This window comes from Saccopteryx leptura, chromosome 2 (assembly GCF_036850995.1).
Source record: "Saccopteryx leptura isolate mSacLep1 chromosome 2, mSacLep1_pri_phased_curated, whole genome shotgun sequence".
NCBI classification, from domain to species: Eukaryota; Metazoa; Chordata; class Mammalia; order Chiroptera; family Emballonuridae; genus Saccopteryx; species Saccopteryx leptura.
Genome location: NC_089504.1, coordinates 265,541,207 through 265,567,293, shown reverse-complemented (window position 1 = coordinate 265,567,293; position 26,087 = coordinate 265,541,207). Strand labels below are relative to the sequence as shown.

Genomic DNA, 26,087 nt, shown 5'->3' with positions numbered 1-26,087 from the left:
GCGCATTTTCTACCTGGCCCAGTAACTGTGTCATGTGGCCTTCACTAACCAGCTGAAAAGGAGAAAAGTAGAGAGTTCAGGACAGGTCGAAGTGATACCAAAACAAGGACCAAAAGGACAGAAGTTGTATAGGAGGCATCTGAATAAAGAAAAGTTTAAAAGGAAGTTCTGATTTGTATTGAAATTTTGGGCACATATATTCCATGTAGTATTTCAATCATCTGAATCTGTGTTCTGTTGGCTCCTTTAAAAAAAAAAAGATACCTAATAAGTCTCCCTCTTTAAATATTTTATTGCTTTTAGGAACATCTTTTTGTATGTGGAGATTAGCCATAGATTTTTTGCTACACTACATCCCTTCACAAAGATACATGCATTTAGGTATATGCATGAGTATTACACAACCATGATAGTTTCCAATTTTGACAAAAGAATAATAATCCATTTACATTTACAATGTTGGAAAAGTATGTATGGAATGCATTTATAACATCTTCTTTAAAGATTCATTTCTAAAAACAGAATCCATTTGAAAACAATAAATTAAAGTTGTACTGCTTAAAGTCAGAAAATAAATTAAATGGACTTTTAGGAGTTTAACCATTTTTATATATCCATAGTAGAAGTAACAAATATTCCAAGAAGAGATTGGTCCTTGAAACCCTCACGAGGGAATGGAAGCCATGTGTCCTGTATCTCATAGGGACAAATGTGCTACAGCTCCACTATCATTTTCCACGTCAGGTCTGTGACTTCCTCTCTGTCCCCACAGATCTCAGTCGGTAAAGATCACCTCCTACCACGTCAGGTCTGTGACTTCCTCTCTGTCCCCACAGATCTCAGTTGGTAAAGATCACCTCCTACCATGTACCACCTCGATGAGGCCAGAGCAGAAGCTTGGCTCACTGTTGGATGCTCTGCTTGCAACAGACCCATCTGTTTGAGATGAGAAACGACCTTTAAACATCAGGAATCTCCTTTCACCAAAAGCAAAGTGGGCAGTGATTTGAAACAGCAGTATGCATAAAGATTACATGGTCAATGTTCTTGCGATAAAGAGACGTGACCCTGAGAAACTCCAAACGTTATACAATGATTTCCAACAGGGAGAGGAAAAGAAACTGGCCACAAATATGCATCTGTAGATTCAAAATGTCAACAGTCATTGCAGAACAATGACTGAGAAAGCTGAAAGGTTGATTGCTGTCCCTTAAATTGTGCTTTTCCTTTTTTTAACAGAGCCACTTGTTCAACAGAGGGAGAAAAAAAAACTTGGTTATTTAAATCTGTTCTGTCAGTGCCCCACAAACTAGAGTTTGTGCTTGTTTTTAACCTGTTCTCACATTTTTGAAGAAACAGCCTCTAAAATGATTTACATACACAAACAGAGACTTCTGAGTGAACAGGACACAGATGTCCGACCTGGAGACGTATGGCATATTCTTAGTAGTGGATCAAGATTCCATTAAATCTGAAATGAATTTAAATAACTCTCAAGAATTAGAAATAAGCTCGGCCTAGCGTGCGGAGGACCCGGGTTCGATTCCCGGCCAGGGCACATAGGAGAAGCGCCCATTTGCTTCTCCACCCCTCCGCCGCGCTTTCCTCTCTGTCTCTCTCTTCCCCTCCCACAGCCAAGGCTCCATTGGAGCAAAGATGGCCCGGGCGCTGGGCATGGCTCTGTGGCCTCTGCCTCAGGCGCTAGAGTGGCTCTGGTCGCAATATGGCGACGCCCAGGATGGGCAGAGCATCGCCCCCTGGGGGGCAGAGCACCGCCCCTGGTGGGCGTGCCGGGTGGATCCCGGTCGGGCGCATGCGGGAGTCTGTCTGACTGTCTATCCCGTTTCCAGCTTCAGAAAAATGGAAAAAAAAAAAAAAAAAAAAAAAAAAAAAAAAAAAAAAAAAAAAAAAAGAATTAGAAATAAGCTGAGAAGGTAGCTCGTTCCAGAACACTAGCAGTAGAGGCTGGTCCTGTGACCACCTGTGTGGCTCTCGTCAAAGCAAGTACTTTCCTGAGCTTTGACCTCCCTCTCCATTTTTACACAAGGGTCACACATACTGGATTCCAGCTCTGCTATACCCACTGTGAGAATTCAGACAGTGACTTTACCTCCCTGGGTGTCATTTTCCTCATCTGTGACATGAGAGGCTTTTGTAGAGAACCCCTAAAACCCACTCTCATTTAGTTCCAGGATGTCATAATAAGAGAAGAAAGTGGTAAAACTTGCAAACTTTTTTTTTGTAAGAAACCCCCCACCTGACCAGGCGGTGGCGCAGTGGATAGAGCATCGAACTGGGATGTGGAGGACCCCGGTTCGAGACCCCGAGGTCACCAACTTGAGCACAGGCTCATCTGGTTCGAGCAAGGCTCAACAGCTTGGACCCAAGGTCACTGGCTCGAGCAAGGGGTTACTCGGTCTGCTGAAGACCCACAGTCAAAGCACATATGAGAAAGAAATCAATGAACAACTAAAGTGCCACAACGAAAAACTGATGATTGATGCTTCTCATCTCTCTCCGTTCCTGTCTGTCTGTCCCTATCTATCCCTCTCTCTCTCTCTGTCTCTGTAAAAAAAAAAAAAAAAAAAAGAAGAAGAAGAAAGAAAAAGAAAAAAGAAACACACACACACATATAAGATTTGGATACTTTTCCCAAAGTTTAAGTTAGTGAAGAAATGATTTGGCTTCAATTTAATTCTTTTTAGAATGTGACAATCCAGATTCACATAAGAAATACAAATAAAATCTGGAAAAGAAACAGTTGGAATTCTGTAAATGGTCCAGAACAGTGATTTTTCTTTCCAATTGGAAGGCTACAAGAATTTTTAAAACATGCACTACCTATTTAGACAGAGGCACTGACCACTTTTCACTTAGATTGCCAAATTTAAAAAAAAAATGACAATGGCCAACACAATAGCCATCTAGTGGGAATGAATCAAAATTATACCTATTTGTTGTTTTTTTGTCAGATTGACAAAAAGTATCTTTTTTGGTGTGGCACAGAATTTTGGTAGTTAGTTTATGTGTGCCGTGAGATGAAAAGGTTGAAAATCACTGGTTTCTCTTGAAGGCCGAACAAGTGTAGGGGAGGTAATGTATGCCTTTGCTCAACTGAACTCCACCTCTCTTCCAACCCCGCAGAAGCGGAGGATGGGAGCCCTTATGCTGGTCGGTATTGGAGGAAGAACCATTCTTTCCTTCTTTCATAACAGTGACATAAGAAGCCACGCTTGTTGGGGAGGCACAAACACAGACATAGAGTCACCCACAGACACAGAAAAGACTTAGCTTTTGGCTTTGGATATGATTCAAATATTACATCATGTACCTGGGGGTTATATTAGAACACAGCCCAGAAATGATTCAGTCATCTATGAGGTTTAATTTGTGACTAAATTAGAATATTCCTGAATCCATGAGGTTCCTATTTCTACACAGGTAATAGACAATTTGAGTCTTGTCCTTGCAAGTTTCTCTAGGGGGAAAAAATCAGTCCAGTTGAGCCACTAAGAACGTGAACAGGACAAATATTCCCAGGATATATTCTCAGGATTGACGCGTTAATTTCACGCTCCTGGCTTTCCCATAAACACTGATCACAAATCAACATTCTTCCTCAGGTTCTTGGACCAGTGGAGCTAAACCAGTAGCTAGCTACCCCCAATTCAACACACCCAGAATTTAGCCTACGTAGATTATTTCTAATTTACACTTCAGTCCATACTTCTGTTTATTATACACTCTTGAATATATGGTAAAGGTCTTTATTTTTCTATTTTTTTTTTATCTCTCAGGGGGAAAAAAGGTCACATTTTAAGTCTTTTAACAATCTGTCAGATAGTAGGGCTTTTTCTCAAGGATTTTATTTTAAAAACTAAAGGACTGTTTGGGGAAGACACATTAATTTGACATGACCTCAATGTTTTGGATACCTATCAGTGAGAAAGAGGCCAAGGTAGTGAACAAAATTCTCATCGTCTTAGTTATCTCACAACTGTCAGTGCTGAAAGTTGTCATAAGTCAGCCTTTCAAAATGATTACACTGTGCAGAGCACTGTGTACGCTGAAGGATGATTTTTAAATGTTTTGAAAACGGTGTACTTTCTGGGCCTGACCTGTGGTGGCACAGTGGATAAAGCTTCAACCTGAAGATTGAGGTCGCAGGTTCAAAACGCTGGGCTTGTCTGGTCAAGGCCCATATGGGAGTTGATGCTTCCGGCTCTTTCCCCCTTCTCTCTCTCTCTCTCTCCTCTCCAAAATGAATATATTTTTTTAAATCTTAAAAAAAGAAAGGAAAGAAATGGTGTACTTTCTAAGGACAGCATCAAAAACAGACTCCAATAGAGCTGTATCTCAGGTTGCCTGTCCGCAGCACAGCAGGAACCGAATTGAAGCGACTTCAGGAAAGCTCAAGATGAAAGGCAAGAACCTGACTCGAATTACTGCATGAAATGTAAATGAACTAACCAATACTTCTAAGTTATTAGTTTATAAATTATGTAACTTTGTGTAACTAATTACTAAATTAAATATAAAGAGACATGTGACCACTGTATCTATATTGCTAAGAATACTTAAGTAATTAAGTATGCCAAATAATTAAGTTGGCCAAATCCTTTGTTTTATTTTATTTGGTGGGAGGAGTCAGGAAGAGCAGAGAGACCTTAACTATTAAGAAGTGAAAGACTGTCTTACATGGGGTCATCCTATATTTGGGCTTATTCTAGAGAGCAACAGATTTGCTGAATCGGATGTGATGAGATTTGGTGGCTGACAGAAGGCAAGTAGAGGACACGATATAAAATCTAGTGTTGAAATTCCAACCTGCTTCGGGTTCCTGGTTCGATTCTTTGTCATTTGTGCCATCGGGTAAAACTTAGGATTCATTCTGGCCTAAGCAAAAGACTCCTCATCACCTTTCTTGAGCAAATTCAAGGAGCCTTCAAAAATTTCACCACTTAAAATTCAGAAGGCAATATACCAACACTCAGTACTGGCAGGACAGTTAGTTGTATAACAATAACATTGAACACATAGTGAGTGCTCATGAGGTACTGTAAAGTGCTTTCCAAGTAAGGCTCATGACAACTTATTATCTGCATCTTAGAGATGAGGAAACTGAGTGACAGGTGCAGTAGCTTGCCTAAACCCCACAGCTGGTCAATGCCGGAGCTAGAACTTGATACCAGGCAGCCATACTCCAGACCCTGCACTCTTACGCCTGATGCTATACCACTTAAACAATTTAAATAACAGAATCCATCAGAGCATAAACCTTTCCATGGGTCCTTCCCACTATCCATAGCATGTCTTTTCCGTACCAGGCCATGGAAGAAACCACATCAGTGATCTATGGTAATCTTGTATTCTGAGCTCAGCATTCTAGAAAAATTGCTTCTACACTCACCTGATGGCTAAATCCAACCGTGTATTTTAGTCCTTGTCTTTGTACATTCATATTTTTGTATCTGAATTCCATTGGTCACTCCTACATTGTCGAACCATTTAACTCTCTGGCGAACAGCACACACTGCTTTCTTCATTTGCCTCTCTCCTCAGTGCTCATTCCTCCCAATTCTCCTTCACTGTTAGGTGCTGAGGATGTTTTTTATTTCACTTCTGTGTCCCTGGTTGTCTTGTCTATATTCAAGGCTTTGCTTTCCGCCTTTGGGCTCCCAACTTTGTATTTCAATCTTTTCTTCTAAACTTCAAAATGATAGTTACAGTTATTAACCAGGGCTGTTGGACATTTCTACAGTTATCTCAAGCTCAACCGGTCCCCAAAGGAACTCAACCCCTCCTCTTCACTGCTCAGCCTTGCTCCCAAGTCCCTACTTCTTTTACCGGCCTCATTTCCTTTAATGGCATCTCTGTAGAGCCAGTCACACAGCCTGAAGCCTTGGACCCATCTTGAACTCCTAGTCTTCACAATTTTCCCTTACTGGTATTACTATACACACACTTACTAGATCGCAAAATTCTTTCAATTTTACCTTCTAAAGTTCTCTGTGACTGGTATCCTCTTCGCTATTTCCATCACCATGATGAAAGCCTTTACCCTCTTTTATTTTTATTATTGCAGTGACCATTCATTGGCCTCCCCTAGTTCGGCTCCGTCCTCTAAGCCCTTCAGTGAGTGACCTCACTCACCCCCTGCTACTAAACCATCTGCAACTCTCCCTTGCCTGCAGGGCACCATCCTAACTGTCCGGCCTGGCATGTAGAGCACTTCAGGACCAGATTCTTGGCTACATGGCTAGTCTTCTTCTAGCCCCTTCTCCAGTCATGTGAACTACGGTCCAGACTATTGGCACCACATGCCACATTCTCCCACGCCGACTGTGAAGTCCTGAAGGGGAGTACTTACTTTCCCTACTGATCTCCAGACATCGAGTTCATTATACCTATACTGCTGGCTTTAGACTTTTAGAGAAATATGGTTCCATGCATGTTAAGTCACTTTACAATCATCTCTCATCCTTTCAACAGCTCTACAGGATTGGGCGGTGCTAATGCCTCCATTTAAGGTGAAGAAGCAGACTCCAAGCAGCCGAGTAGCCAGAAAGGTTACTTATCAAGGGGTAGTAAGTGAATGAGGTAAAATTTGAAGCCAGGTCAGGCTGACTGTGAATCCTGTGCTTCAGTGAGTCTCGCTGATGATATCTAACACCATAATCTCACCTTTCAGCAAACAACCAGAAGCAATGTCTTTAGACTGTTATAGGGGCAGCCCACAGGACACACAGATGCACTTCACTTAGGGAGGTGACAAGTACCCAACTTTCAGTTCCACTTCCGCTACATCCCAGTATCCCATGAATGAAAAAGCATGCCTGCTCCTCCCTAACACCAAATTTTCACACTCTCATCGAACCCCAAAATGATGCCTATTTGGGAAGGAAGTCTAACACCTTAAGCAGTCCATCCCCAAAGAAAGAGACGGTCTAGAAATAAGCCTGAACACTGCTTCTGACTTAATGGTCTAGATGCTCAGAGTTGGTCCATCCTTAAGAAGTGAGAGGCCAAGTTCTATCCACTTGAGTCTAATTTAATTAAACAATTTATAACATCCTACACATTGTTTCTACTATCTAATGCTAACACACACACACACACACACACACACACACATACACACACTCAATTATATAACCAAGGGAAGACTGCTTCAATAATCACCCATTATGCAAATATGTACCTTGTTTCCTTATTACTTTTGTGATGTGGTCCCCAAAGTTCCACCCTAAGAACCTGAACTAAGTCCCAGTTCTGTCTCTGCCAGCAGCTCTTTGTGTGGCTTTGTGCAAATCCATTCCCCTTTCCTCATCTTTTAAGCCTAGAGATTCTAGTAGTTGAGCTATAAGCAGTTCCTGTGAATTCCAATATTCAGGAATGATGCTTACTTTCTCTATGTCTTTCACTAGGTCAAGGCTATCCTAACTCTGAGGCAATGCAACCTACACGACTATTTTCATAAACAGTTTTTACAACGGTAGTTATGAGGATGGGTTGGACGTTAATTCCAAAAATATTTTAGAAAAATAAAAAGAACTGTATCCGTACATTTAAACACATGCCGAAATATTCACGCCATTCACATACATTCAGACCGGCATCAACAGACTACATACACAGCAATAAATGGGATATCTAAGATGATCCCATGTGCACATGAACATTATCTCATGGTCACACATGCACAAGTGTGAAAAGGGCTCATAGCCGTATTGAAATGATTATGGGAATGCCATCAGATGCAGGACTTAATAGAAAGGTGAAAATTCAGGGTAATTATACAGGCAAGTATCATTGGTAAAACGAAGTGATAAGGAAAACACCCGTTAGTATGATCATAGCTGATAATGCACACAGTAAACGGTTGCTAGGTTGAAGGTTTTGTTTACATCAGCTGAACTCTGACAACGTGACAGCCACTGGGAGCCCTGGATAAGATCAAATGATCAATGACATATGTGCCAAATAAATGCCTGTTGAATGAATATTATGCAAAAATAGTAACAGTAATCAAAAATAAAGCATCTTTAAGACTCTTAAACTTCACTTTTCATCCCAAAGATGAAACGGGAATTTCAGAAGGATTATTGAAGAGGTTCGTTTTCAATCTTTGTGGTGTTCACAGTCACAGAAAATATTCCCACCGAAATCCCATCAATAAAAAACACTCAACGGGAAAAGCATTTATACACTAACATAGTACTGATCGCACAGGGGCCCCTTGATCAAAAAAGCAATCAAGGAACATGGTTAAAGTAAGAAAAACTCGGTTTGGTACACCTATTAGCTTCCCAACTTTTAAGTCAGACAGCTTTATATGGTAATATTATGGTAATATTAGAGCCCCATCTCTGGAAAAGCCCCAGATCTGGGCTAGGGTGGGAGGAAGAAGCTCTGAAGAGGTTCTGGTCAAAGTGGGCATCCTCGGAGGTGCGTTCAGCCATCAGGTCTGCACAGAAAGGCCCGTTCACAGCCCAGGGCTGCGATGTTTCCTCGGGGCCGCCGACTCACCTTCCCTCCTGGAGGTGGCCTGGGCGGCAGGCAGGAGCAGCGACAAGCAGAGGCAGCAGCTGACCCAGATAGTAGGCATGGCCGAGCCGGGCCGGGCCGGCGCGCCGTCCGCCGCTGCAGGGGTCGCTGCAGGGGTCGCTGCGGGAGTCTGGCGGCCGCTGGCTCTCACTCCTCGCTCCGCTGTGCCTTCCTTTCCCTCGATCAGGTGGTTTTATCGACTCTTCTACCTGACTCAGTCCTGACAGGAAGAGAGCCTGCGTTTCAGGGTGTGACTCACCTGTGAATAAGGAGGACCCAGCCCTCGGGAGGCAGACAAACAGCGCACACGGAGCTGTAAAAGGGCTCAGCCCAGCCGCGGGCTCCCCCCTCGTGCACACCTGGCCGGGCCGAGGGCGTGGCGCGGAGGCTGCGGCCCGGGGATCCTCCTGGAGGAATGTGCCAGGGCCCTCCCCCTCTCCTGGGGTGGTCCAGGGGTACCGAGGTAGGGAGCAACCCGTCCCTTCCTCAAACTGGGAGGTCCAGTCTCAAGTGCGCACGCTCAGAAATAAATCGGCGGCCCTGATCAGCTGTGATCTAAATAGGAATCAAGGAGAACAGGCCCGTCGGCGAGTTATAATAGGGTCCTCTCTTCCCTTCCGCCGGGGCAACCAGCATGCCCACTCTGGCTGAAACTTCATTCTTTCCCTCCAGCACTGACAGGATCCACGGTTCCTCTCCCAGGTCCCCATAACTTCCCAATCACGTGGGATAGCAACTCATCAAGTCTACTGTGGACAGGTGGGCCTCCCTGTGAAACCTAGCTAATCACTCTGTATCCCTAACACCTGGTGCAGCGTCTAGCGCACAGTTGGTGCAAAATAAATGTTCTGTTGAATTGAATAAGAAAGAGGATCCGGATTTATTACTCCTTTTACATCTTAGATCATGTTTCTGTTGCCATTCTCTATGGACCCATTAGAAAATGTTGGTTGAGACCAACTGTATTATCCATGCCCACTCTGCTAGCTGAATGAGTGACATCTAGAAAACTGAAAATCTTGGTATAGCCAACATTGACCCTTTCGTGTTCCTGCGTCCTCTGCTCCTTGTATTTCTACCCATCAGTATTGTGCAGTGTCCCACCGTCCAGCAGGATCAAGGGACAGAGCCCTGCAAAATAAATCTTGAAGGTAAATTTCATGTTAGTACAGGTTACTATTGTTTATTATATCTCAGAAGGTGGGACAGATATTACCATCTATCATCGTTTTTGGATAATGATAATAGCTAACACATAATACTTACTATTTGTCACCACTCTTTGTCACCACTGTTGTAAATCCTTTGTACATAATAACGCTTTAGTCTTCAAAGCAACACGATGATATGGGTGTACTATTAATTTCCCCTTCTCACAGATGATAAAACAGAGGCTTGGAAAGATGAGGTAACATGCTCAAAGTTACACTGTTAGTAAGTGGCAAAGCCAAGACTCCAAACCAGGCAGTCTAGTTCCAGAGTCCAAAAACTCTTTGTTAGATCAGATTACAAAGCACCATAAAAAGAAAAAAAAAGACAAATTCTCAATATTGAATGAATTCAATATGTAGTCAATGGTTCCTTGTCAACATCTATTACTTACAATCCAAGCAGATTGTGGACTATTGGCCCACATCAATAAAGCCAAGTCACAATGGACTCTGAACAAAGATTTCTGATTTTCCTAACATGTTAGCTCTGAAAGAACCCCCAGAGGTCACCCAGACCCAGGCTAGAAAATGGGCAGCAGGCCCTGGGGCACCAGGCCAACCAGCCACCTTGTTTATGTGAAGAGTATGCTCCAGTGTTTCTCAGTTCCGACCTCTTCCCACTGCCTTATTCTGGGTCTCTTCCTACATCTGAACACCCTGTCCGGCTCTGGCTTGCAACCTCTGCTCTCGCTTGATCTCCTACCCTTGTGCAAGGACAGTATCAATCTCCCTATGCCAATGTGAATATTTTCTCCAGGCACTGCTGGGGTTAAGAGTACTCCAGTGGCCAAGTCAAGGCTCTAGAGCAGGACCGTAGGGCCAGATGCTGGCTTCAGCTCTCTTCGAGGCAGGTTACTTAGTTTGCTCTGAGCCTCAGTTTTTTCATCTGTAAAATAGGGGTAATAAGAGAACACTCACCTAGAAAAGTTGCTGGGAAAATTAGATGAGTTAATGACCAATTTAGTGCTCAGAGCAGCACCAGGCATAAACCATGTACTATGTAAGTAAGCTATAATATTTTTACTATTGTGGCTTTTATTATCAATAAGCTCCATCAGTTTTTCCTTGTTACAATTACTAACAAATGTCATATGAAAAAAGTGGAAGGGTTTTTTTGCTTTCATCTTTCTAATAATTGATTACTCAATTATAATTTTAAACTTCTCTGTAACTCTTGGTCTAGCCTAGATTTATGCCCTAGCTACCAACATTTTCCTGGAAGTTGTTAATTAATTTGTATTTTTGCTACATATCTAGAAATTTCCTTCACATTCAGATTTGCCTGACAAATGTCTAAAAATATGTGTGTATTTATAACTTCATTTTAACTCTAGGGGGCGGGATCTTCTATTTCAGGAAAGCTGTAAAAGCCAATTGCACTTAAATATATTCTTACGATCATATGCTTTTCAAAAAGACAACAAAAATTGATTTGCTTTTCCAAACGACCCACATAAATTTTTATTTTCAAATCCAGACAAAAGTCAATTTGATAACATGTAGAAATGGTTAGGATGGTAAATTTTATATTATGTGTATGAACTACTGATACATACAGGACATAGATGAATCTGAAAGCATTGTGCTAAGTGAAAGAAGCCAGACACACAAAAAATCAGATTCTATACGATTTTATTTACATGAAATTCTAGATGTAAAACTACAAGGAAAGATACCAAATCATCAGTGACCACAGATAGGGGACTGATTGCAATGGGGCACAAGGATAATTTGGGAGGATGAATGAAATATTCTGAAATATGAGAGTGGTCAAAAGTGACCAAATAGTCCACTTAAAATAGGTAAATGTGTATAGAAATTATACCTCAATGAAGCTGGTATAAAAAATAAGAGAAAAAGCTAAAAAAAATCTACTTGGTAATTGAGATGATACATTGATTCAGTTGTGCAAACTCAAACCCAGAACCAGAAACACTGTCTGCATAAGTTGTGACAGGCACAGCACAGCTCAGAGTCCAACCCTGAATCTTGCTGATGAGCTATTGGGAGCTTTGGGCAGAAATACCACCCAAGGATTGCAGGGGGACCCCTCTTCTGGAAACCTGTCCATTTGGGCAAAGTACAGAATTGAAGAGATGCTTTTCTGAAATGTTTCCTTAGGAGCATGAATTTCAAATTTTGTTCTAGGAAGTCAGCACTTGAATTTTTCTTGTATCTTCCCCCAACTTGTCACATTCATCTAGAGCAGTGGTAGTCAACCTGGTCCCTACCGCCCACTAGTGGGCGTTCCAGCTTTCATGGTGGGCGGTAGCAGAGCAACCAAAGTACAAATAAAATGATAGGTTTAACTATAGTAAGTTGTTTTATAAAGATTTATTCTGCCAAACAGTGAAAATCCGACATAAAGTACTTGGTAAGTAATTAATATCATATGCTTTAACTTGCTGTAACTCTGCTTTATAAATTTTATAAAGTAAAATTACTTCCCTACTTTATAAATCACCATTACTGTGGAACTGATGGGCAGTTAGAAAATTTTACTACTAACAGAGATACAAAAGTGGGCGGTAGGTATAAAAAGGCTGACTACCCCGATCTAGAGTGTAAGCCTGGGCATCAGTGGGGACAATGTTCTATGCAGAATGCTCCAATCACGGGAGCCGGAAAGGTCCTGGAGCATTTCCATGGGGTGGGGCAGAACAGGGTGGGAAGGTTGAAGCCCTGGAAGTCCCCTCTGTCCATTGTTTTATTTGCAGCTCAGTCACCCCCCCGGGGGACTTTCCTTTTTACAACGCTGTGTAAACCACCTCACAGAATTGTCATCTCTGCACCCCAGCCTTCCAAATAGAATTGCAAGAGACATGCTGATTTTTGCCTTGACTTCTATCATTACCTTAGTTCACTTTCAGAAGGAATGTCTGGCATGTCACCTGCTTTGAAATTCGCTTATGATAAAAAACTGAAGCACTGGCCGTCCCACATGCCAGCAATCGACCCAATTCCCTGTTCTTAATCTTCTGAGATAGTGCTAATGACATCAGCTTTTGCAAAAAAAAATTTTTTAATGTAAAATTAAGCAATCAGGAGGAAAAAACAACAACACAATTCCCCTCATTCTTAATTGTAAAGGAAAATGTCCATAAATGGAAATCCAGTGTTTCCTGGATCTGCTGGGCAAGTTCTCCGGGGTTGGATGGACTCCAGACAGCAGTGTGCTCTGAAGCCCGCACCCAGGCTCAAGTGGCAAGCTTCCATTTTACGCAGATGCGCAGATGCGTATGTGGTGTTCCCACAGCTGTTCTCAGGAGGGTGGAGCTCCATATAACGCCTTGTGCTTTTTAAGGGGAGATGACCCTTTTTCTGTGGTTGGCTGGAATACACCCAGGTCAGAAATTGGTGGCAAATCACAGCCATGCACAAAGAACTTCACTTGTATCTCTTTGGGTGTAGTTAACCAGAGACAGAGATATTAAAATCCAGTCTTTGTTTACCAATACAACAAGTGGAGAGGACCAGAGAGAATAGGGCACATGCTCAGAAAATGACAAAATAGACAGGGGGGAAAATGGGAGAGTGAAAGATTCCGAGAGAGGGAACTACAGCAGGTTTAAGGGTGTGCCACCTGTTGTGTTCCTATAGACTGAAATTTTGTCATCCACGCCTGTGTGAAATGTCCATTAGTGGATTAAACATTGTCCATAGTTCCATGGCCACACTAGTATTGGACCAGAGTTATTCAGGTTTGAATGAGAAGCCATCTGATTTAAAGGAGCCCACAGCAGTGAGAATTCTTCCTTGGGTTTCATGGACGGGGGCCAGGGCTGCAGACCTGATGATACAGGCTGGCAGGGAGAGGTGGCCATTCCCCAGCCCTGCCTTTCAGAAGCAAGAAAGGAGTCAATCTAGACATTTCCACCTTTAATCGTTTGTTATAAAGCCTGAAAAACACTATAGCATTTGGAATATAGTCTTCCGCCTTTAGAGAGGAAATTTTGAACATATCTTAAACATCTAGTGATAATTTTTGATGATTATGGAATGCTGTATGGAATGTTCTGGATATGCCCCGCTTAGTGCTGGGAAACCCAGGGGTTTTAGAGTTTGTGGCTCAGCACTGCCCTAGGAAGAAGGTGCTGATGTCATCCTCATTTTGAGGCTATTCAGGCTCCCTCCAAAATCCATGCCAATACCTCTCTCTAGAATTATTATTGAATTACAATTTTAAAAAAATTAAGCTTTCCAGTGGATAAACACACTCTTATCTCATTTAAAAAAAAATGAGTTGGAACATCAAATAAAACATGAAATTCCTAGTCTTTATATACCATATTCTGCAGTGACTCCTCTCCTGCAATAAAGGTTTGGTTAGTAGTAGGATACATTTTCCTTTCCACATTACCTGTTGACATTCTTCAGTGTACAATGACTCCAGATTCTTATGCAACATCCTTTTACATCATCCACTCAAGTCTCGGGGGTTTTCTCTTGGTCCAGTATCTTAATGCAGGTATGAGCACTTGGTTAAGTGATTCAATTCTTGAAGTCCTTGGGATAACTGGAAATTATTTTTGGCCTAGTGCAAAGAGTCTGAGTGGTTTCAAAGAGCTCCTGAATCTAGTATCCGTCTCCCTGGTTTCAGCTTTCTAGAGCCTGGTTACACAGAAATCCCCAAACATTCCTGGGTGGTTCTTTTTCAGGAAGCCTGCAGATTGGATTAGACCTCGGTCAAAAGGTGGAACTGTTAGACCACTGCAATTATGCAAAGAGCTACTGATAATCACAGAAAAATCTAGACACTCCTCCCTAACCTAAAAATTTCTCAGTCTACTTAAAATTTAGAATTAATGCAGTGATTCAGTCGACTTAAACCAAAAGGACACATATCTGTCACCTATCTAGCTGCTTTAAGTAAAGATGGTTTAGGTCTGAATTGTTGGGACAGCTGTTTCAATGTTCTGCTTTTCAGTGTACACAAATGCAGTGCAGAGCAAGATTTAGTGCTACTGCCTTATCAAAGCTGCTCATGCTTTTGCTGTTTTCTTCTCTCAAGTCTTCTTTTAATATAGCCCTTGGAAGTCACTTAGAAAATCTCAGCAAAAGCAGAATATGACTACTTGGTTTTTCAGAAAAATTGTTAATATGGAATTCAATACATTCTCTGTGCCTCAGGTATACTTAAAATGAATTACAGCTCTGCTAAAAATTCTACACACAGAGGGAGATACATTTTACTTGAGCACTAGGTAGAAAATGTCCTTTTGAGTAAAAATTGTGGGCTTTTGTTTGGCTGGCTTGCTTTTTAGACTTTAATCCTATAGTCAGTGTTGTCTATAGGATTATAGTGCCAGGTGGGTACTAGATTTATCAGGGTAATTATTTCATAAGGTCTATAAATGACTGATCATTAGGTTATACACTGGAAACTAATATAATATTGTATGTCAACTGTAATTGAAAAATAAAAAAAATTTAAGTAATATAGGGCAGTACACATACATACGTGAAAGTTTGGGAGGAAATAAAGGAGCAATTCTAAATCTTTAGACCTTCCAGGGCCTTAGAGGTGACTGTCCCAATACTGTCAACATCCTAATCTGTCTTGTTGAAATTTTCTGAAGAATTATTAACTTTATAAATTAATTTATATTAATGAAATTAACGTAAGGAACTTGCTTTCAGAACCAGATCTTGTCTAAGCAGTCAACTGCAATGTTGCTTTTTCCCTCTGGACAAATCAGAGACAGGAGGGTGGGAACACACTGAACCATGCTAACTCAGACTCATGTCCCCTTGCGCTGACTTAGGCTGGATGTCACAGGAGCACAAGCGGATGTTTTGGGGGCGGGTAGCCTCTAGGATACTAACTTTAAACATCCTAAAATGTACTTATTAGCATACTATGGAATTATCATCTGTAAAGTTAACCAACTCTCTTTTTTAAATATCTATATTTTCTAGAAATTTTAAATCTGCTATATAACATCAATTTTCCTTTATTTTATTAGAAGGACCTCTTTTATTTTTTTATTTTTTGTATTTTTTTGAAGCTGGAAACGGGGAGGCAGTCAGACAGACTCCCGCATGCGCCTGAACGGGATCCACCCAGCACACCCACCAGGCGGCGATGCTCTGCCCATCCGGGGCGTCGCTCTGTCGCGACCAGAGCCAGCAGAGGCCAAGGAGCCATCCCCAGCGCCCCGGGCCATCTTTTGCTCCAATGGAGCCTCGGCTGCAGGAGGGGAAGAGAGAGACAGAGAGAAAGGAGAGGGGGAGGGGTGGAGAAGCAGATGGGCGCCTCTCCTATGTGCCCTGGCCGGGAATCGAACCCGGGACTTCTGCACACCAGGACGACGCTCTACCACTGAGCCAACCGGCCAGGGCCGAAGGACCTCTTAATTGTCTTTGGCTCTAGTACTTTAGGATTTGCTAAACAAGAGTGTATTTCCCAATACTTTATCATCTATAGACCCCTTTGCTTTTCTGGCTACAAAATTGCATTTTTAGACTTATCGAATAGCCAGCCCTGGTGATGACTTCGGTTGCTCTTTTAAGGATGTTTCCAAGCTTTCCTATGAATGCCTTAACAAAAAAGGACCAGATTGTAAAGGGTTCTTATGTCTCAATGTGCCACAGCTCACAGCCCTTTTCCTAACATTCTTCAGGGGTAACTTAGAAATCACTTCCATCCTATTAATATTTAAACTGAGATATGGAAAGGTGAGATTTGGCCTGCTCAGAAGAAAAACAATTCTAAAACTCAAATTCTCTTATTTTATTAAAATAATTGCATAGGGCACCAAAGTTATAAATTTATACAACTAAGAGAGACTAAAATGAATATAAAAGAATAACATATAAGAATGGTCTAAGAAACATCAAACTTTGAAATGAGATGATCCTTATAAAAATATTTTCTTTACATTTTACAAGTGTTTTATTACTTTTTCATAAACTCTTCTCATTAGGGCCTAAGGTTTAAGATTGTTTTCATCCTCTCCATTTTAGATGTGTGTTTGAAAAGTACTTTTTCATGATAAGAGCTTGGAGATCAAGAAGGGAAGAGACCACGCTTAAGACCAAGGGTGCTGATCGAAGAGAGAAAGTCCGTATCCTCAGTGCCTCTCGGCATCCATATTCTTGGTCCCGTCACAAAGAAAGTATCCTCCAATCTCGATATTTCATAAATTAAAGGTCATTTGATTAAACCTTCACTGCCACCGGAAGATCCACACACTACAATCTAAGTAAATTTAAGACCGCTACTGTAGTGTTAGTCCATCCTATTCACATTTATATTTAGTGATGGAAAGGAACTTTATTTTTATAGAAACAGATGTCAACTCTCTTTAGCGTCTATAAGTTTTGAGAGTCATAAACTTCTTTTTAAGTTTTCTATCAGCTAGGACGCATTTAGCTGCTAGTAATAGAAATCCCAACTCAAAGTGGTTTTTACAATAAGCAAACTTATAGGCTCACATAATTGAAAATCCAGAGGTTGGGTGGAAATAGGGTTAGATTATCCTGTGGTCCAATGATACTATTGAGGATGCAAATTTTGTCTTTCTCTTCCATCACCCAGAGTACACTTTGTCTGAGGCTGGTTGCCCTCACAGCTTTAGTCTGTTGGCCAGTTACAGTCAGGGTTATGTGCTTCCTTATCCACATAAGCAGGACAAGATCAAACCACTCTCTCCCAAACTTCAAACAAAAACCTTTCTTCTGTTCAATATGAGGCCAATTTAAGTCATATGTCTGTCTATGGACCAGTAGCTATCACCAGGAAAATGCTTTATGCTGATTGGTTTAAGCCTAAATACCATAATCACTTGCAACAGGTTTGGGAGAGTTGTGATTGGCTGAAGCCAGAGGTCAGGAAATATGGCTGTGAGCTTAATCCTGCCCACCAGCTGCCTCTGTAAAGTTTTGTGAGAATACAGCCATACTGTTCCTCTACACGTTGCATGTTACCCATAACGACCTTTGTATTATGACAGCAGAGTTCAATAGATGCCAACACAGACCACAGGACCCAGAGATCCTCAAATAGTTATTATCTGGACTTATACAGAAAAAGTTTGCCAATCCTTGGTTTGGGTCAACATGGGCCCACTTTGGAGCTGAGTCCTGTCCCTTATATCATGATACCACCACTCAACGAGAGAAAGTTGGATTCAGTGGGTTCCATGCAAGTCCCTCACCCATCAAACTCAGTGGATTTTTTGGTCTTGTTTTCTCCTGAGGAGAGCTGAAAATAGATGAACACACCAGCTTCAGAATGAAAGCCTGAGTTTTTGAAATCCGTTGACTTAGCTCTTTTATATTATACGTAGATTCATTGATATCAATTCTTTACATTGATCTGTGTTCCAATGTTGGCTGTATGGTTCTTTTTTGTTTTTTCTGAATTGTCAAGTTATTGTTAACTTCATGGAACCAGACTACACAACTTTTCTTCCAGATCTTCAACGCACCCACAGTATTACCTGGAATTCCCCAGAGACCTGCTACAGTCATAGAAGAAATCTCCCGCAAACCAGGGCTTTGCGATGACTGGTCATTCACAGGAAGGACCACTCCTATTCACATTTACGTCATGATTTTCTAGGTAAGCAATTTCCTGCCAAAACGGCCATCTGACCTTCCTTTTTCCATAGCTTTTCTTCTTTATTTCTATTATGACAGGCGCAATACATGTCCACTGTAGAAACATTAGAAAAACAGATAACTAAATGGGGGAAAAAAAAGAAAAAACTTGTCATCATCCCACACCCCAGGGAACTTTTGAAACATGCTGCTGCATGTTCCAGAGGTGCCGTCTTCCTTCCAAATGATCTAAACGAGCTTTGACTTTTCCAGCAGGAAGTCATGATGGGATATTTAATTTTTTAGTCTCTTATATTTATCAAGTTACTGAATGGGTCTATTCTTTGATTAGCCTTTTTAAGGGTCATTAGTAAGTTGTGGACTTTCTGATCATTTTTGGAAAAGGGCAGCTTGAGAAGTTGCTGTTTCCAATTGCTTTCTCAATGCCTCGGAACATCTTCTGCAAACATGAAAGAGAACCTACTGCTCTTCGTTTGGACTGGTATATACAATTTCATCTTATTTTGTAAATAAAAGGGAGCCAACCTCTCTGAAGTATAGGGTTGGGAAAGTCTACTCAGCTTCACAAATCCTCATTTAGGCACACCTGTGGGTTTGCTTATGCTCATTATAGAAACCACTTGAAAATGCCCCAAGGTTGGGTTGTTTCCAAGTTATCAAATGGGTATGACTTAGGTTTAGGGCTAGAATAGACTCTGAGATGAGATTCAGTGTCATTCCAAGTGCCTGCAGGTATTTGAGTGTGGGCTCAGGAACGAGGTTGTAATTAGAAACCAGCCATGACTTCAGAGAGGGGTGCTTTCCCCTGCTCACAGCACTCATCCACCTACCTGCATTATTTCCCTGTAGAGTCCACACAGTGCAGCTGACACCATGGGTCAGAATAGCTCTGTCCATTCATAGCCCGAATATATTTTCTGATAAAAAGAGTAGTAGCCCCTGAATGCCTGTAAGGGGAGTGAATGATGAGGAAAGTACATAAATGATAGAAGTTAAAAGATCACCAACTCTGGGGCCCAGACTGGCTGTTTTTATTCCAGCCCCACTTTTACAGATAGGGAACTCAGATCCTTAAACTCTCTTGGTCTGATTTTCCTCATGGATAAAATAATGATATAATAACACTCACCTACTTCTTAGTGTTGGCTGCTGGGAAGGTGAAAGGCAATGAGTGAGCTAAAAACTTAATGTATTCTGACCAGGCAGTGGTGCAGTGGATAGAGCATCGGACTGGGATGCAGAGGACCCAGGTTCGAGACCCCGAGGTTGCCAACTTGAGCGCGGGCTCATCTGGTTTGAGCATAAGCCCACCAGCTTGAACCCAAGGTCACTGGCTCCAGCAAGGGGTTACCCGGTCTGCTGAAGGCCCATGGTCAAGGCATGTATGAGAAAGCAATCAATGAACAACTAAGGTGTTGCAACGCGCAATGAAAAACTAATGATTGATGCTTCTCATCTCTCTCCGTTCCTGTCTGTCTGTCCCTGTCTATCCCTCTCTCTGATTCACTCTCTGTCTCTGTAAAAAAAATAATAATAAATTGTTAAAACTTAACGTATTATCCTAGGCAAGCATTGGCTTGTTTTTACGAGGGGAAAGGGTCTAGAATGGAAGAGTGAAAACTTTGGAACATACCCCTCTTCACAGAATTGACTGCCTGCATGGTCCGTATCTACAGGGTCCTGACTGCCCGGAACTGAGCAAGTCATGATCAGACTTTCTGCATCAAGTACATTTTTTTTAAAAAAATAGATTTTAGTTTTTAGAAAAAACTATAGATATACAGAAAAATTCTCATATATACCCACATTCACTTTCCCCTTTACATAAGAATGATATATTTGTTATAATTAATGAACCAACACTGGTACATTATTATTAACTAACATTCATATTTTATTCAGATATCCCTAGTTTTTTGTTTTGTTTTGTTTTTACCTAATGTCCCTTCCCTGTTCTAGGATTGCAACCAGGCTACCACACTATTTAGTTGTCCTGTTTTTTAGGCTCCTCCTGACTGATAATTTCTTAGACTGTTCATGTTTTTTGATGACCTTGACAGTTATGAGGAGTGCTGGTCACTGTTTTGTAGACAGTGATATTTGTTTGATATTTTTATCACCGTTAGATTGGGGTTGTGAGGTTTGGGGAGGAAGACCACAAATAAAGTGCCATTTTCATTTCATCATGTGAAAGGTACATGATATCAACATAATGCATGATTGTTGATGTTGACTGTGACCACCTGGCTGAGGTTGTGTTTGCTGGGATTCTCCACTGTGAAGTTACTCTTTTCTCCCTCTTTCCATCTCTGATTCTTTGGAAGGAAGTCTCCATGCACTGCCCACAATTAAGAGCGGGGAGTTACCCTCTACATCCTCAAGAGTAGAGTATCTATGTAAATTATTTGGAATTCTGCATGGGAGAGTGGCCTTTTCTTGAGTAATTTTTCTAGTCTAATCTCTGCTTGAATGAGTTATGTAATTTTTTACCAAGCACCACTGAAAAATAGCCTAAAGCCTGCTTCCCCCACACTGATGTCTTTAACACTCACTACTTTCTGTAATTAAGTATTAATACTTGGAGACTTGGAGTGTTTTTAATCTGGGTAAGGGGGAAATATAACAAAAACAAGATTTCTAGAACCTGACTTAATCTTCTAGTTAGCAAGCAGCTCTGGGATTTGCAATTCCTGGTTAACCCTATATGGAAAGGCCTGAATATGAATAAGGAATCAAAAATAAAACGAGTGGGATGGTCAAAGCCAATATGAATGAAAAGCTGTGAGCCAAGTGGCAAAGAATCCTTTGGCAAGTTTAAACTGGTTCCCTCAGCATGTCCTGAAAAGGTGCTCTCGGTGTTCTAGGCTGTTAGGTTCCCTTGGTAGCCAAAAATCCTGCCCCTCCTCAAAAAGGAAGCTATTTCCATGTCTCTCCTAAAACACCTTTAGATTGCTCTAGCATTGACGTGCTCTCAAAAATCACACGCACACATCATCACCACACAACTTGAGAATAAATCCCATGTCTTAGAATAATGACAATTAGAGTAACTGGCTAGGTGGCTGAACAGGCACTTGGACTTTTCCTTAGAAAGACTTCCTGTAAAACTAACAAGTATGCGTTTGGAGGTTTTCATTTGAAAGAAGGTGGCAGAAGAGTATTGTTGGATCTGCCTATAAGATGTCTACATCTGTTTAGTCAGATCAAACTTCAGTGACCATTGTCTTCATTCTATCAGGATACTTTTCTTTTTCTCTTAGAGCAGTACAAAATTTGCTTCCAAAGCAGTGGCTTCCAGAAGTCAGCAAGTGTTTGTTCATTTTTTCAAAGTTTACCCCAAGACAGAGAGACCTTTAATGTGCTCAGCAGGTCCCCTTCACTCCCTCTCAGGTGGGGCACAGTCTGGTCGCAGCATTCCACAGGGGTTCTGACACATTTCTTTGGAAACCTACTCATTGCACGGTAAAGAGAAGCATCCGCTCCCCAGTGTGCATTCCTGTCCTATCCTGTTCCGCCATGCTCTAGCGAGCACCTGAGGCCAGGCCTTCCTGTTCCCCTCTTATCTCAGGGCAGTAAACGGAGCGGAAGGAAAAGAGCCCTTGACCAGCCCCAGTGTAACTGCAGTAAAGATTTTTAAAAGGAATGACTCTGGCAAGTTCAGAGCCTCCTCAGTTCCTACAAATGCAGCAAATGGACAATCCCTGATTACATAGAAAGTTTAAGAAAGAAGTTATTGGGGTTGAATATAGTTTCTGACTAATTAAACCCCTGCTAACAATTTTTTTTTCTAAAGCATGGCACCTCACTTTCCAGACGAAGGTATTCATGCCTTCACTTAACAAATAAGGTGACCTCTCTGTGTCCCCCACATTGTCTAAAGCGTGATGACTATCATCTTTCTGGAATATTTGGATCTTGTTCATTCTTAACCATTATATTTACTTTTCAGCACTACAGTTAATAAAGACAGTGTAAGCCAAAATTTTGCCCACCCTTTGACCTCACTTCAAACCTTTGGATAGGTCCTAGCCCATTGGTGGAGTGTCAGCCCAGCATGTGGAAGTCCTGGGTTCGATTCCCAGCCAGGGCACACAGGAGAAACGCCCATCTGCTTCTCCACCCTTTCCCCTCTCCTTCCTCTCTGTCTCTCTCTATCCTTCCTGCAGCTAAAGCTCCACTGGAGCAAAAGGTTGGCCCGGGCGCTGAGGATGGCTCCATGGCCTCCATCTCAGGTGCTAGAATGCTCTGGTTGCAGTGGAGCAATGCCCCGGATGGGCGGAACATTGGCCCCTGGTGGGCATGCCCGGTGGATCTCAGTCGGGTGCATGCGGGAGTCTGTCTGACTGCCTCCCCCCCTCCCCCACTTCTCACTTCAGAAAAATACAAAAATTTAAAAAACTTAAAAAACAAACAAACAAAAAAACTTTAGATAGTTCTTTGTCTTTTTTTTCCAGTGAGATCATTAATAGGAGTTTATATTCTTGAGATATATTTCTTCCCAGTTAACTCAATTGCTGAAAACCATCCACTCAAATTAATTAAGGGTTCGATTAAGAATTTCTGGGTAGCCTGACCTGCGGTGGCACAGTGGATAAAGCGTCAACCGGGAAGACTGAGGCTGCGGGTTTGAAACCCTGGGCTTGCCTGGGCAAGGCACATATGGGAGTTGATGCTTCCTGCTCTCCCCCCTTCTCTCTCTCTAAAAATGAATAAATAAAATCTAATTAAAAATTATATAATAGCACACTATATATTTTTTTAAAAAAAGAAGAATTTCTGGGTAAATGGTTTCAAATTCTTTACCCGGAGAGGTACATTTAAAAGAAGGTCAGTTTTAAATTTCCCCACAAAGGGAAATACAGTAATCTGATATTTGCTTAGAGCAGATATCAAATATCCCTTCTTATACCACTGGCCTTACAGAAATTACTCAGGTGTACTTCATCAACCCCAGGTATGTAAACATGCTAATATTCATTTGGGATTCAAACCCATCCCTTTCCATCAAGGGGTTTCCTCAAGTGTCCTAGTCATATGTCTGTGTACAGGATGCCGAGAGCCAAGGCATCTGTGAGTCATGATGGGTCATTTATGGCCTCTGGGCTACCAGGTAACAAAGATTTCATTCGGCTTCATTTGAGAAATAAAACTTTTGGACAATTTACTAAGGCGGCTCCAACAGGCACAGGATTGAATGAGAAAAATGTGACTGCTTAACCAAATAAATAATTGGGTAAAACACATCCCACTCAGCTACTCATTCCTGCGATCACATTTAGACTTTGCCATTCCAAGTAACAGTGCCTCTTCCAGAACCATCCAGAACCTCCCAGAACCTCAGTTTCAAACACCCAATCTCTAATCACCAACTCCGAACTTTGAAAGTCTCTCTACTGCCCAGACCTTAATAATACCAACCCAGCTGGGACCAGCAATCCACTGAACCTACCACCTTTGCACTTCTCCAACCCCCTCTCGCCAGCACAGCCCTCCTCATTCATTTTAAACGCCATGGTCATATCATGCCTTCTAGTCCCATTAGACTCCCATACACAACTTACCATCATAACTTTGAATCCATGCATATTAACCTCAGGGGGTTCCGAGCAGCCAGACTCCATTTCCCTTGTCCATTGAGTATCCTAGTTCCCTTGAAGACTATTTCACACTTTCCCCTTTTCTTCCGACCTCATGTCTTCTCCCCCATGTCACTCTCTGCTTGTGACCTATTTCCCAAGACTCAGAAAACAGAAGCGTCAGGAGAGAACCTCAACCACACACTTTTACTGCCACATCCAACAGCCTGCCGTCCTTTTCACCTTCCCCGCTGTCACACGCCCCGTCCAAGGCCAACAGGACGGCTCCCCTTTCCCCTTGTTAATGACAGCATTCCACCCTCTGGAGCAAGAGTCTTCACCGCCTCTCTGGCATCACTGGCTTTGCTTTCTCTTCTCAGTTTTTCCCATCTTAAAAAACAAGATCAACTCCTCTGAGACCATGTTACATGTTCGCTTCTGCCCTAGTTTTTCTGTTCCCTTTTAGAGTTGTCTCCCTTAGGGAAAACAAAAGAGTTGTCTGTACTTGCACTCCTCCCTGGTTTCTTTCTTCTCAGTCTCTCTTGAGATTTCAAGAAACGTCTCCAACCACAGCAATTAACCTCTGTCTCCACCACTTCATTGAAACTGCCCCTGCCGAGCCCTTCAGGAACCGCCATGCTGCAGAACCCAATCCTTAGCCTCATCGGCTGGGAGTCTATCGGCATCACTGGACATAATTGACCATTCCTTTCTCCTGAGAGCACTTTTCCTGGTTTCCGGGACATTGTGTGCCCCTGTGGCTTCTCTCCCACGTCTCCACTCGTCTCTCTGACCTCTGCACATAGACGTGCGCTTTTAATGTAGAAGAAGCCACCCAAGGCTCAGGCTTGGACCCCATCTTTTTGTGTCTATAGTTTTCACAGCTAGTCTCACAGCTTTAAGCCCATCTGCTGATGACGTGTAAATGTATATCTTTAGTCTGCTTGTGCAGCTCCCCTGAACTCTTAAGATCCTACTCACCTGCCTAGTTGAAATCTCCATTTGGGTGGGCGGTTAGTTTCCCGGCTGTAAGACAAAGCTGAGCTCCTGATGGTCTGCCCCCTAGCCTCTTTGCCCGGGTCTGCTCATGCTCCGGTCTTCAGTCCAGCACGTGACTCGTCCGCATCTCTCACAGCAAATCCTGCTGCCTCACTCCAGCTGCGGCTCATAATCAGCACTGGGCCACTTCTCACCACCTCTACTGCAACTGCCTTTACCTGAGCCCCACGTCTTTACCTAGATTGTGGTGATGGCTTCCTCTTTCCTCCCCCTGCTCTTCCCCGCTATAGTCTGCCTTAACGCCACTGCCAGACTCCTATTACTGTATCTATCCTCACTTCACATCACGCTTCATTACGAAGCTCCCAATGGCATTTCATCTCACTCTGGTAAAATCCGAAGTCCTTGTAAGAACCTCACGCTCCTGCACTATGTCTGACCTCCAATCCCCATTTACCTCCCTGTCCTCCTTCTCACCCCACCCACCCCACCTCCAGCCACATGGTTGCTTCCACTTTGGGACTTCACACTCTCCTGTGCTGCCACCTCCTCTCCAGATCTCCAGGTGGGTCGGGTCTCTACTCGAATGCCATCTTCTTAGTGAGGGCTTTCTTGACCATCTTGTATAAAAATTGCCAGCTCCAACTACCCCAAACACTTTCTTTTCCCTTCCCTGTTTTTGTTTTTTTTTTTCTCCACAGAACTTTCCACCCTACTGGACCCTGGTGTGCTACTTAGAGGCCATATGAGGTGGTGGATGAGATACAGGGAGGAGCCGGAGTCCATTTGCCTGAGTTCAAGGCCTGGCTATGTCACTTATCAGTAGTAGTCCAGGTAGACTCGCTCTCTTCTTCATTTTTCCCATCAGTACAATGGGGAAAATATATAATAATAGTACCCACCCATCAGGCTGTAGGCTTTGTATTAAGTTCTTTAGAACAGCATCTGGAACGTATTAAGTGCTACATGGTTAGCGTACATATTTCATCCATCTTTTGTTGATGCACCTCCCCCACTAGCATGTAAATCCCATCAGGGCAGGGTCTGGCCGTTTTGTACCCTGCTGTAGCCCCCCACACGGGCTGGGCCTCACCCAGAGGGCTCTCGGCATACAGTTGTGGAATGACAGCCCATCCAAGTTTCTCATCTCAAGTCAATAAGAAACACTTGTTAATAATTGCTTACTATA

General features: G+C 42.4%; 1 protein-coding gene across 2 annotated transcripts in view; it reads right to left on the bottom strand.

Annotated features, from left to right (window-relative positions):
- Positions 1 to 24,210, bottom strand: part of LAMC2 (laminin subunit gamma 2) — a 70,430-nt gene extending 46,220 nt beyond the window's left edge. Inside the window, exons 1-3 of one of the 2 annotated variants that reach the window (XM_066361695.1) lie at positions 23,885 to 24,210; positions 14,119 to 14,421; positions 8,530 to 8,767 (exon numbers count right to left, since the gene is read on the bottom strand). In XM_066361695.1, coding sequence (XP_066217792.1) covers positions 8,530 to 8,608 — 79 coding nt within the window. In that variant the 5' untranslated portion in view covers positions 8,609 to 8,767; positions 14,119 to 14,421; positions 23,885 to 24,210. The remainder of the gene's footprint in view (positions 1 to 8,529; positions 8,768 to 14,118; positions 14,422 to 23,884) is intronic. The other variant, XM_066361696.1, reaches the window with a different exon arrangement.
- Between the last annotated feature and the right edge of the window lie 1,877 nt (positions 24,211 to 26,087).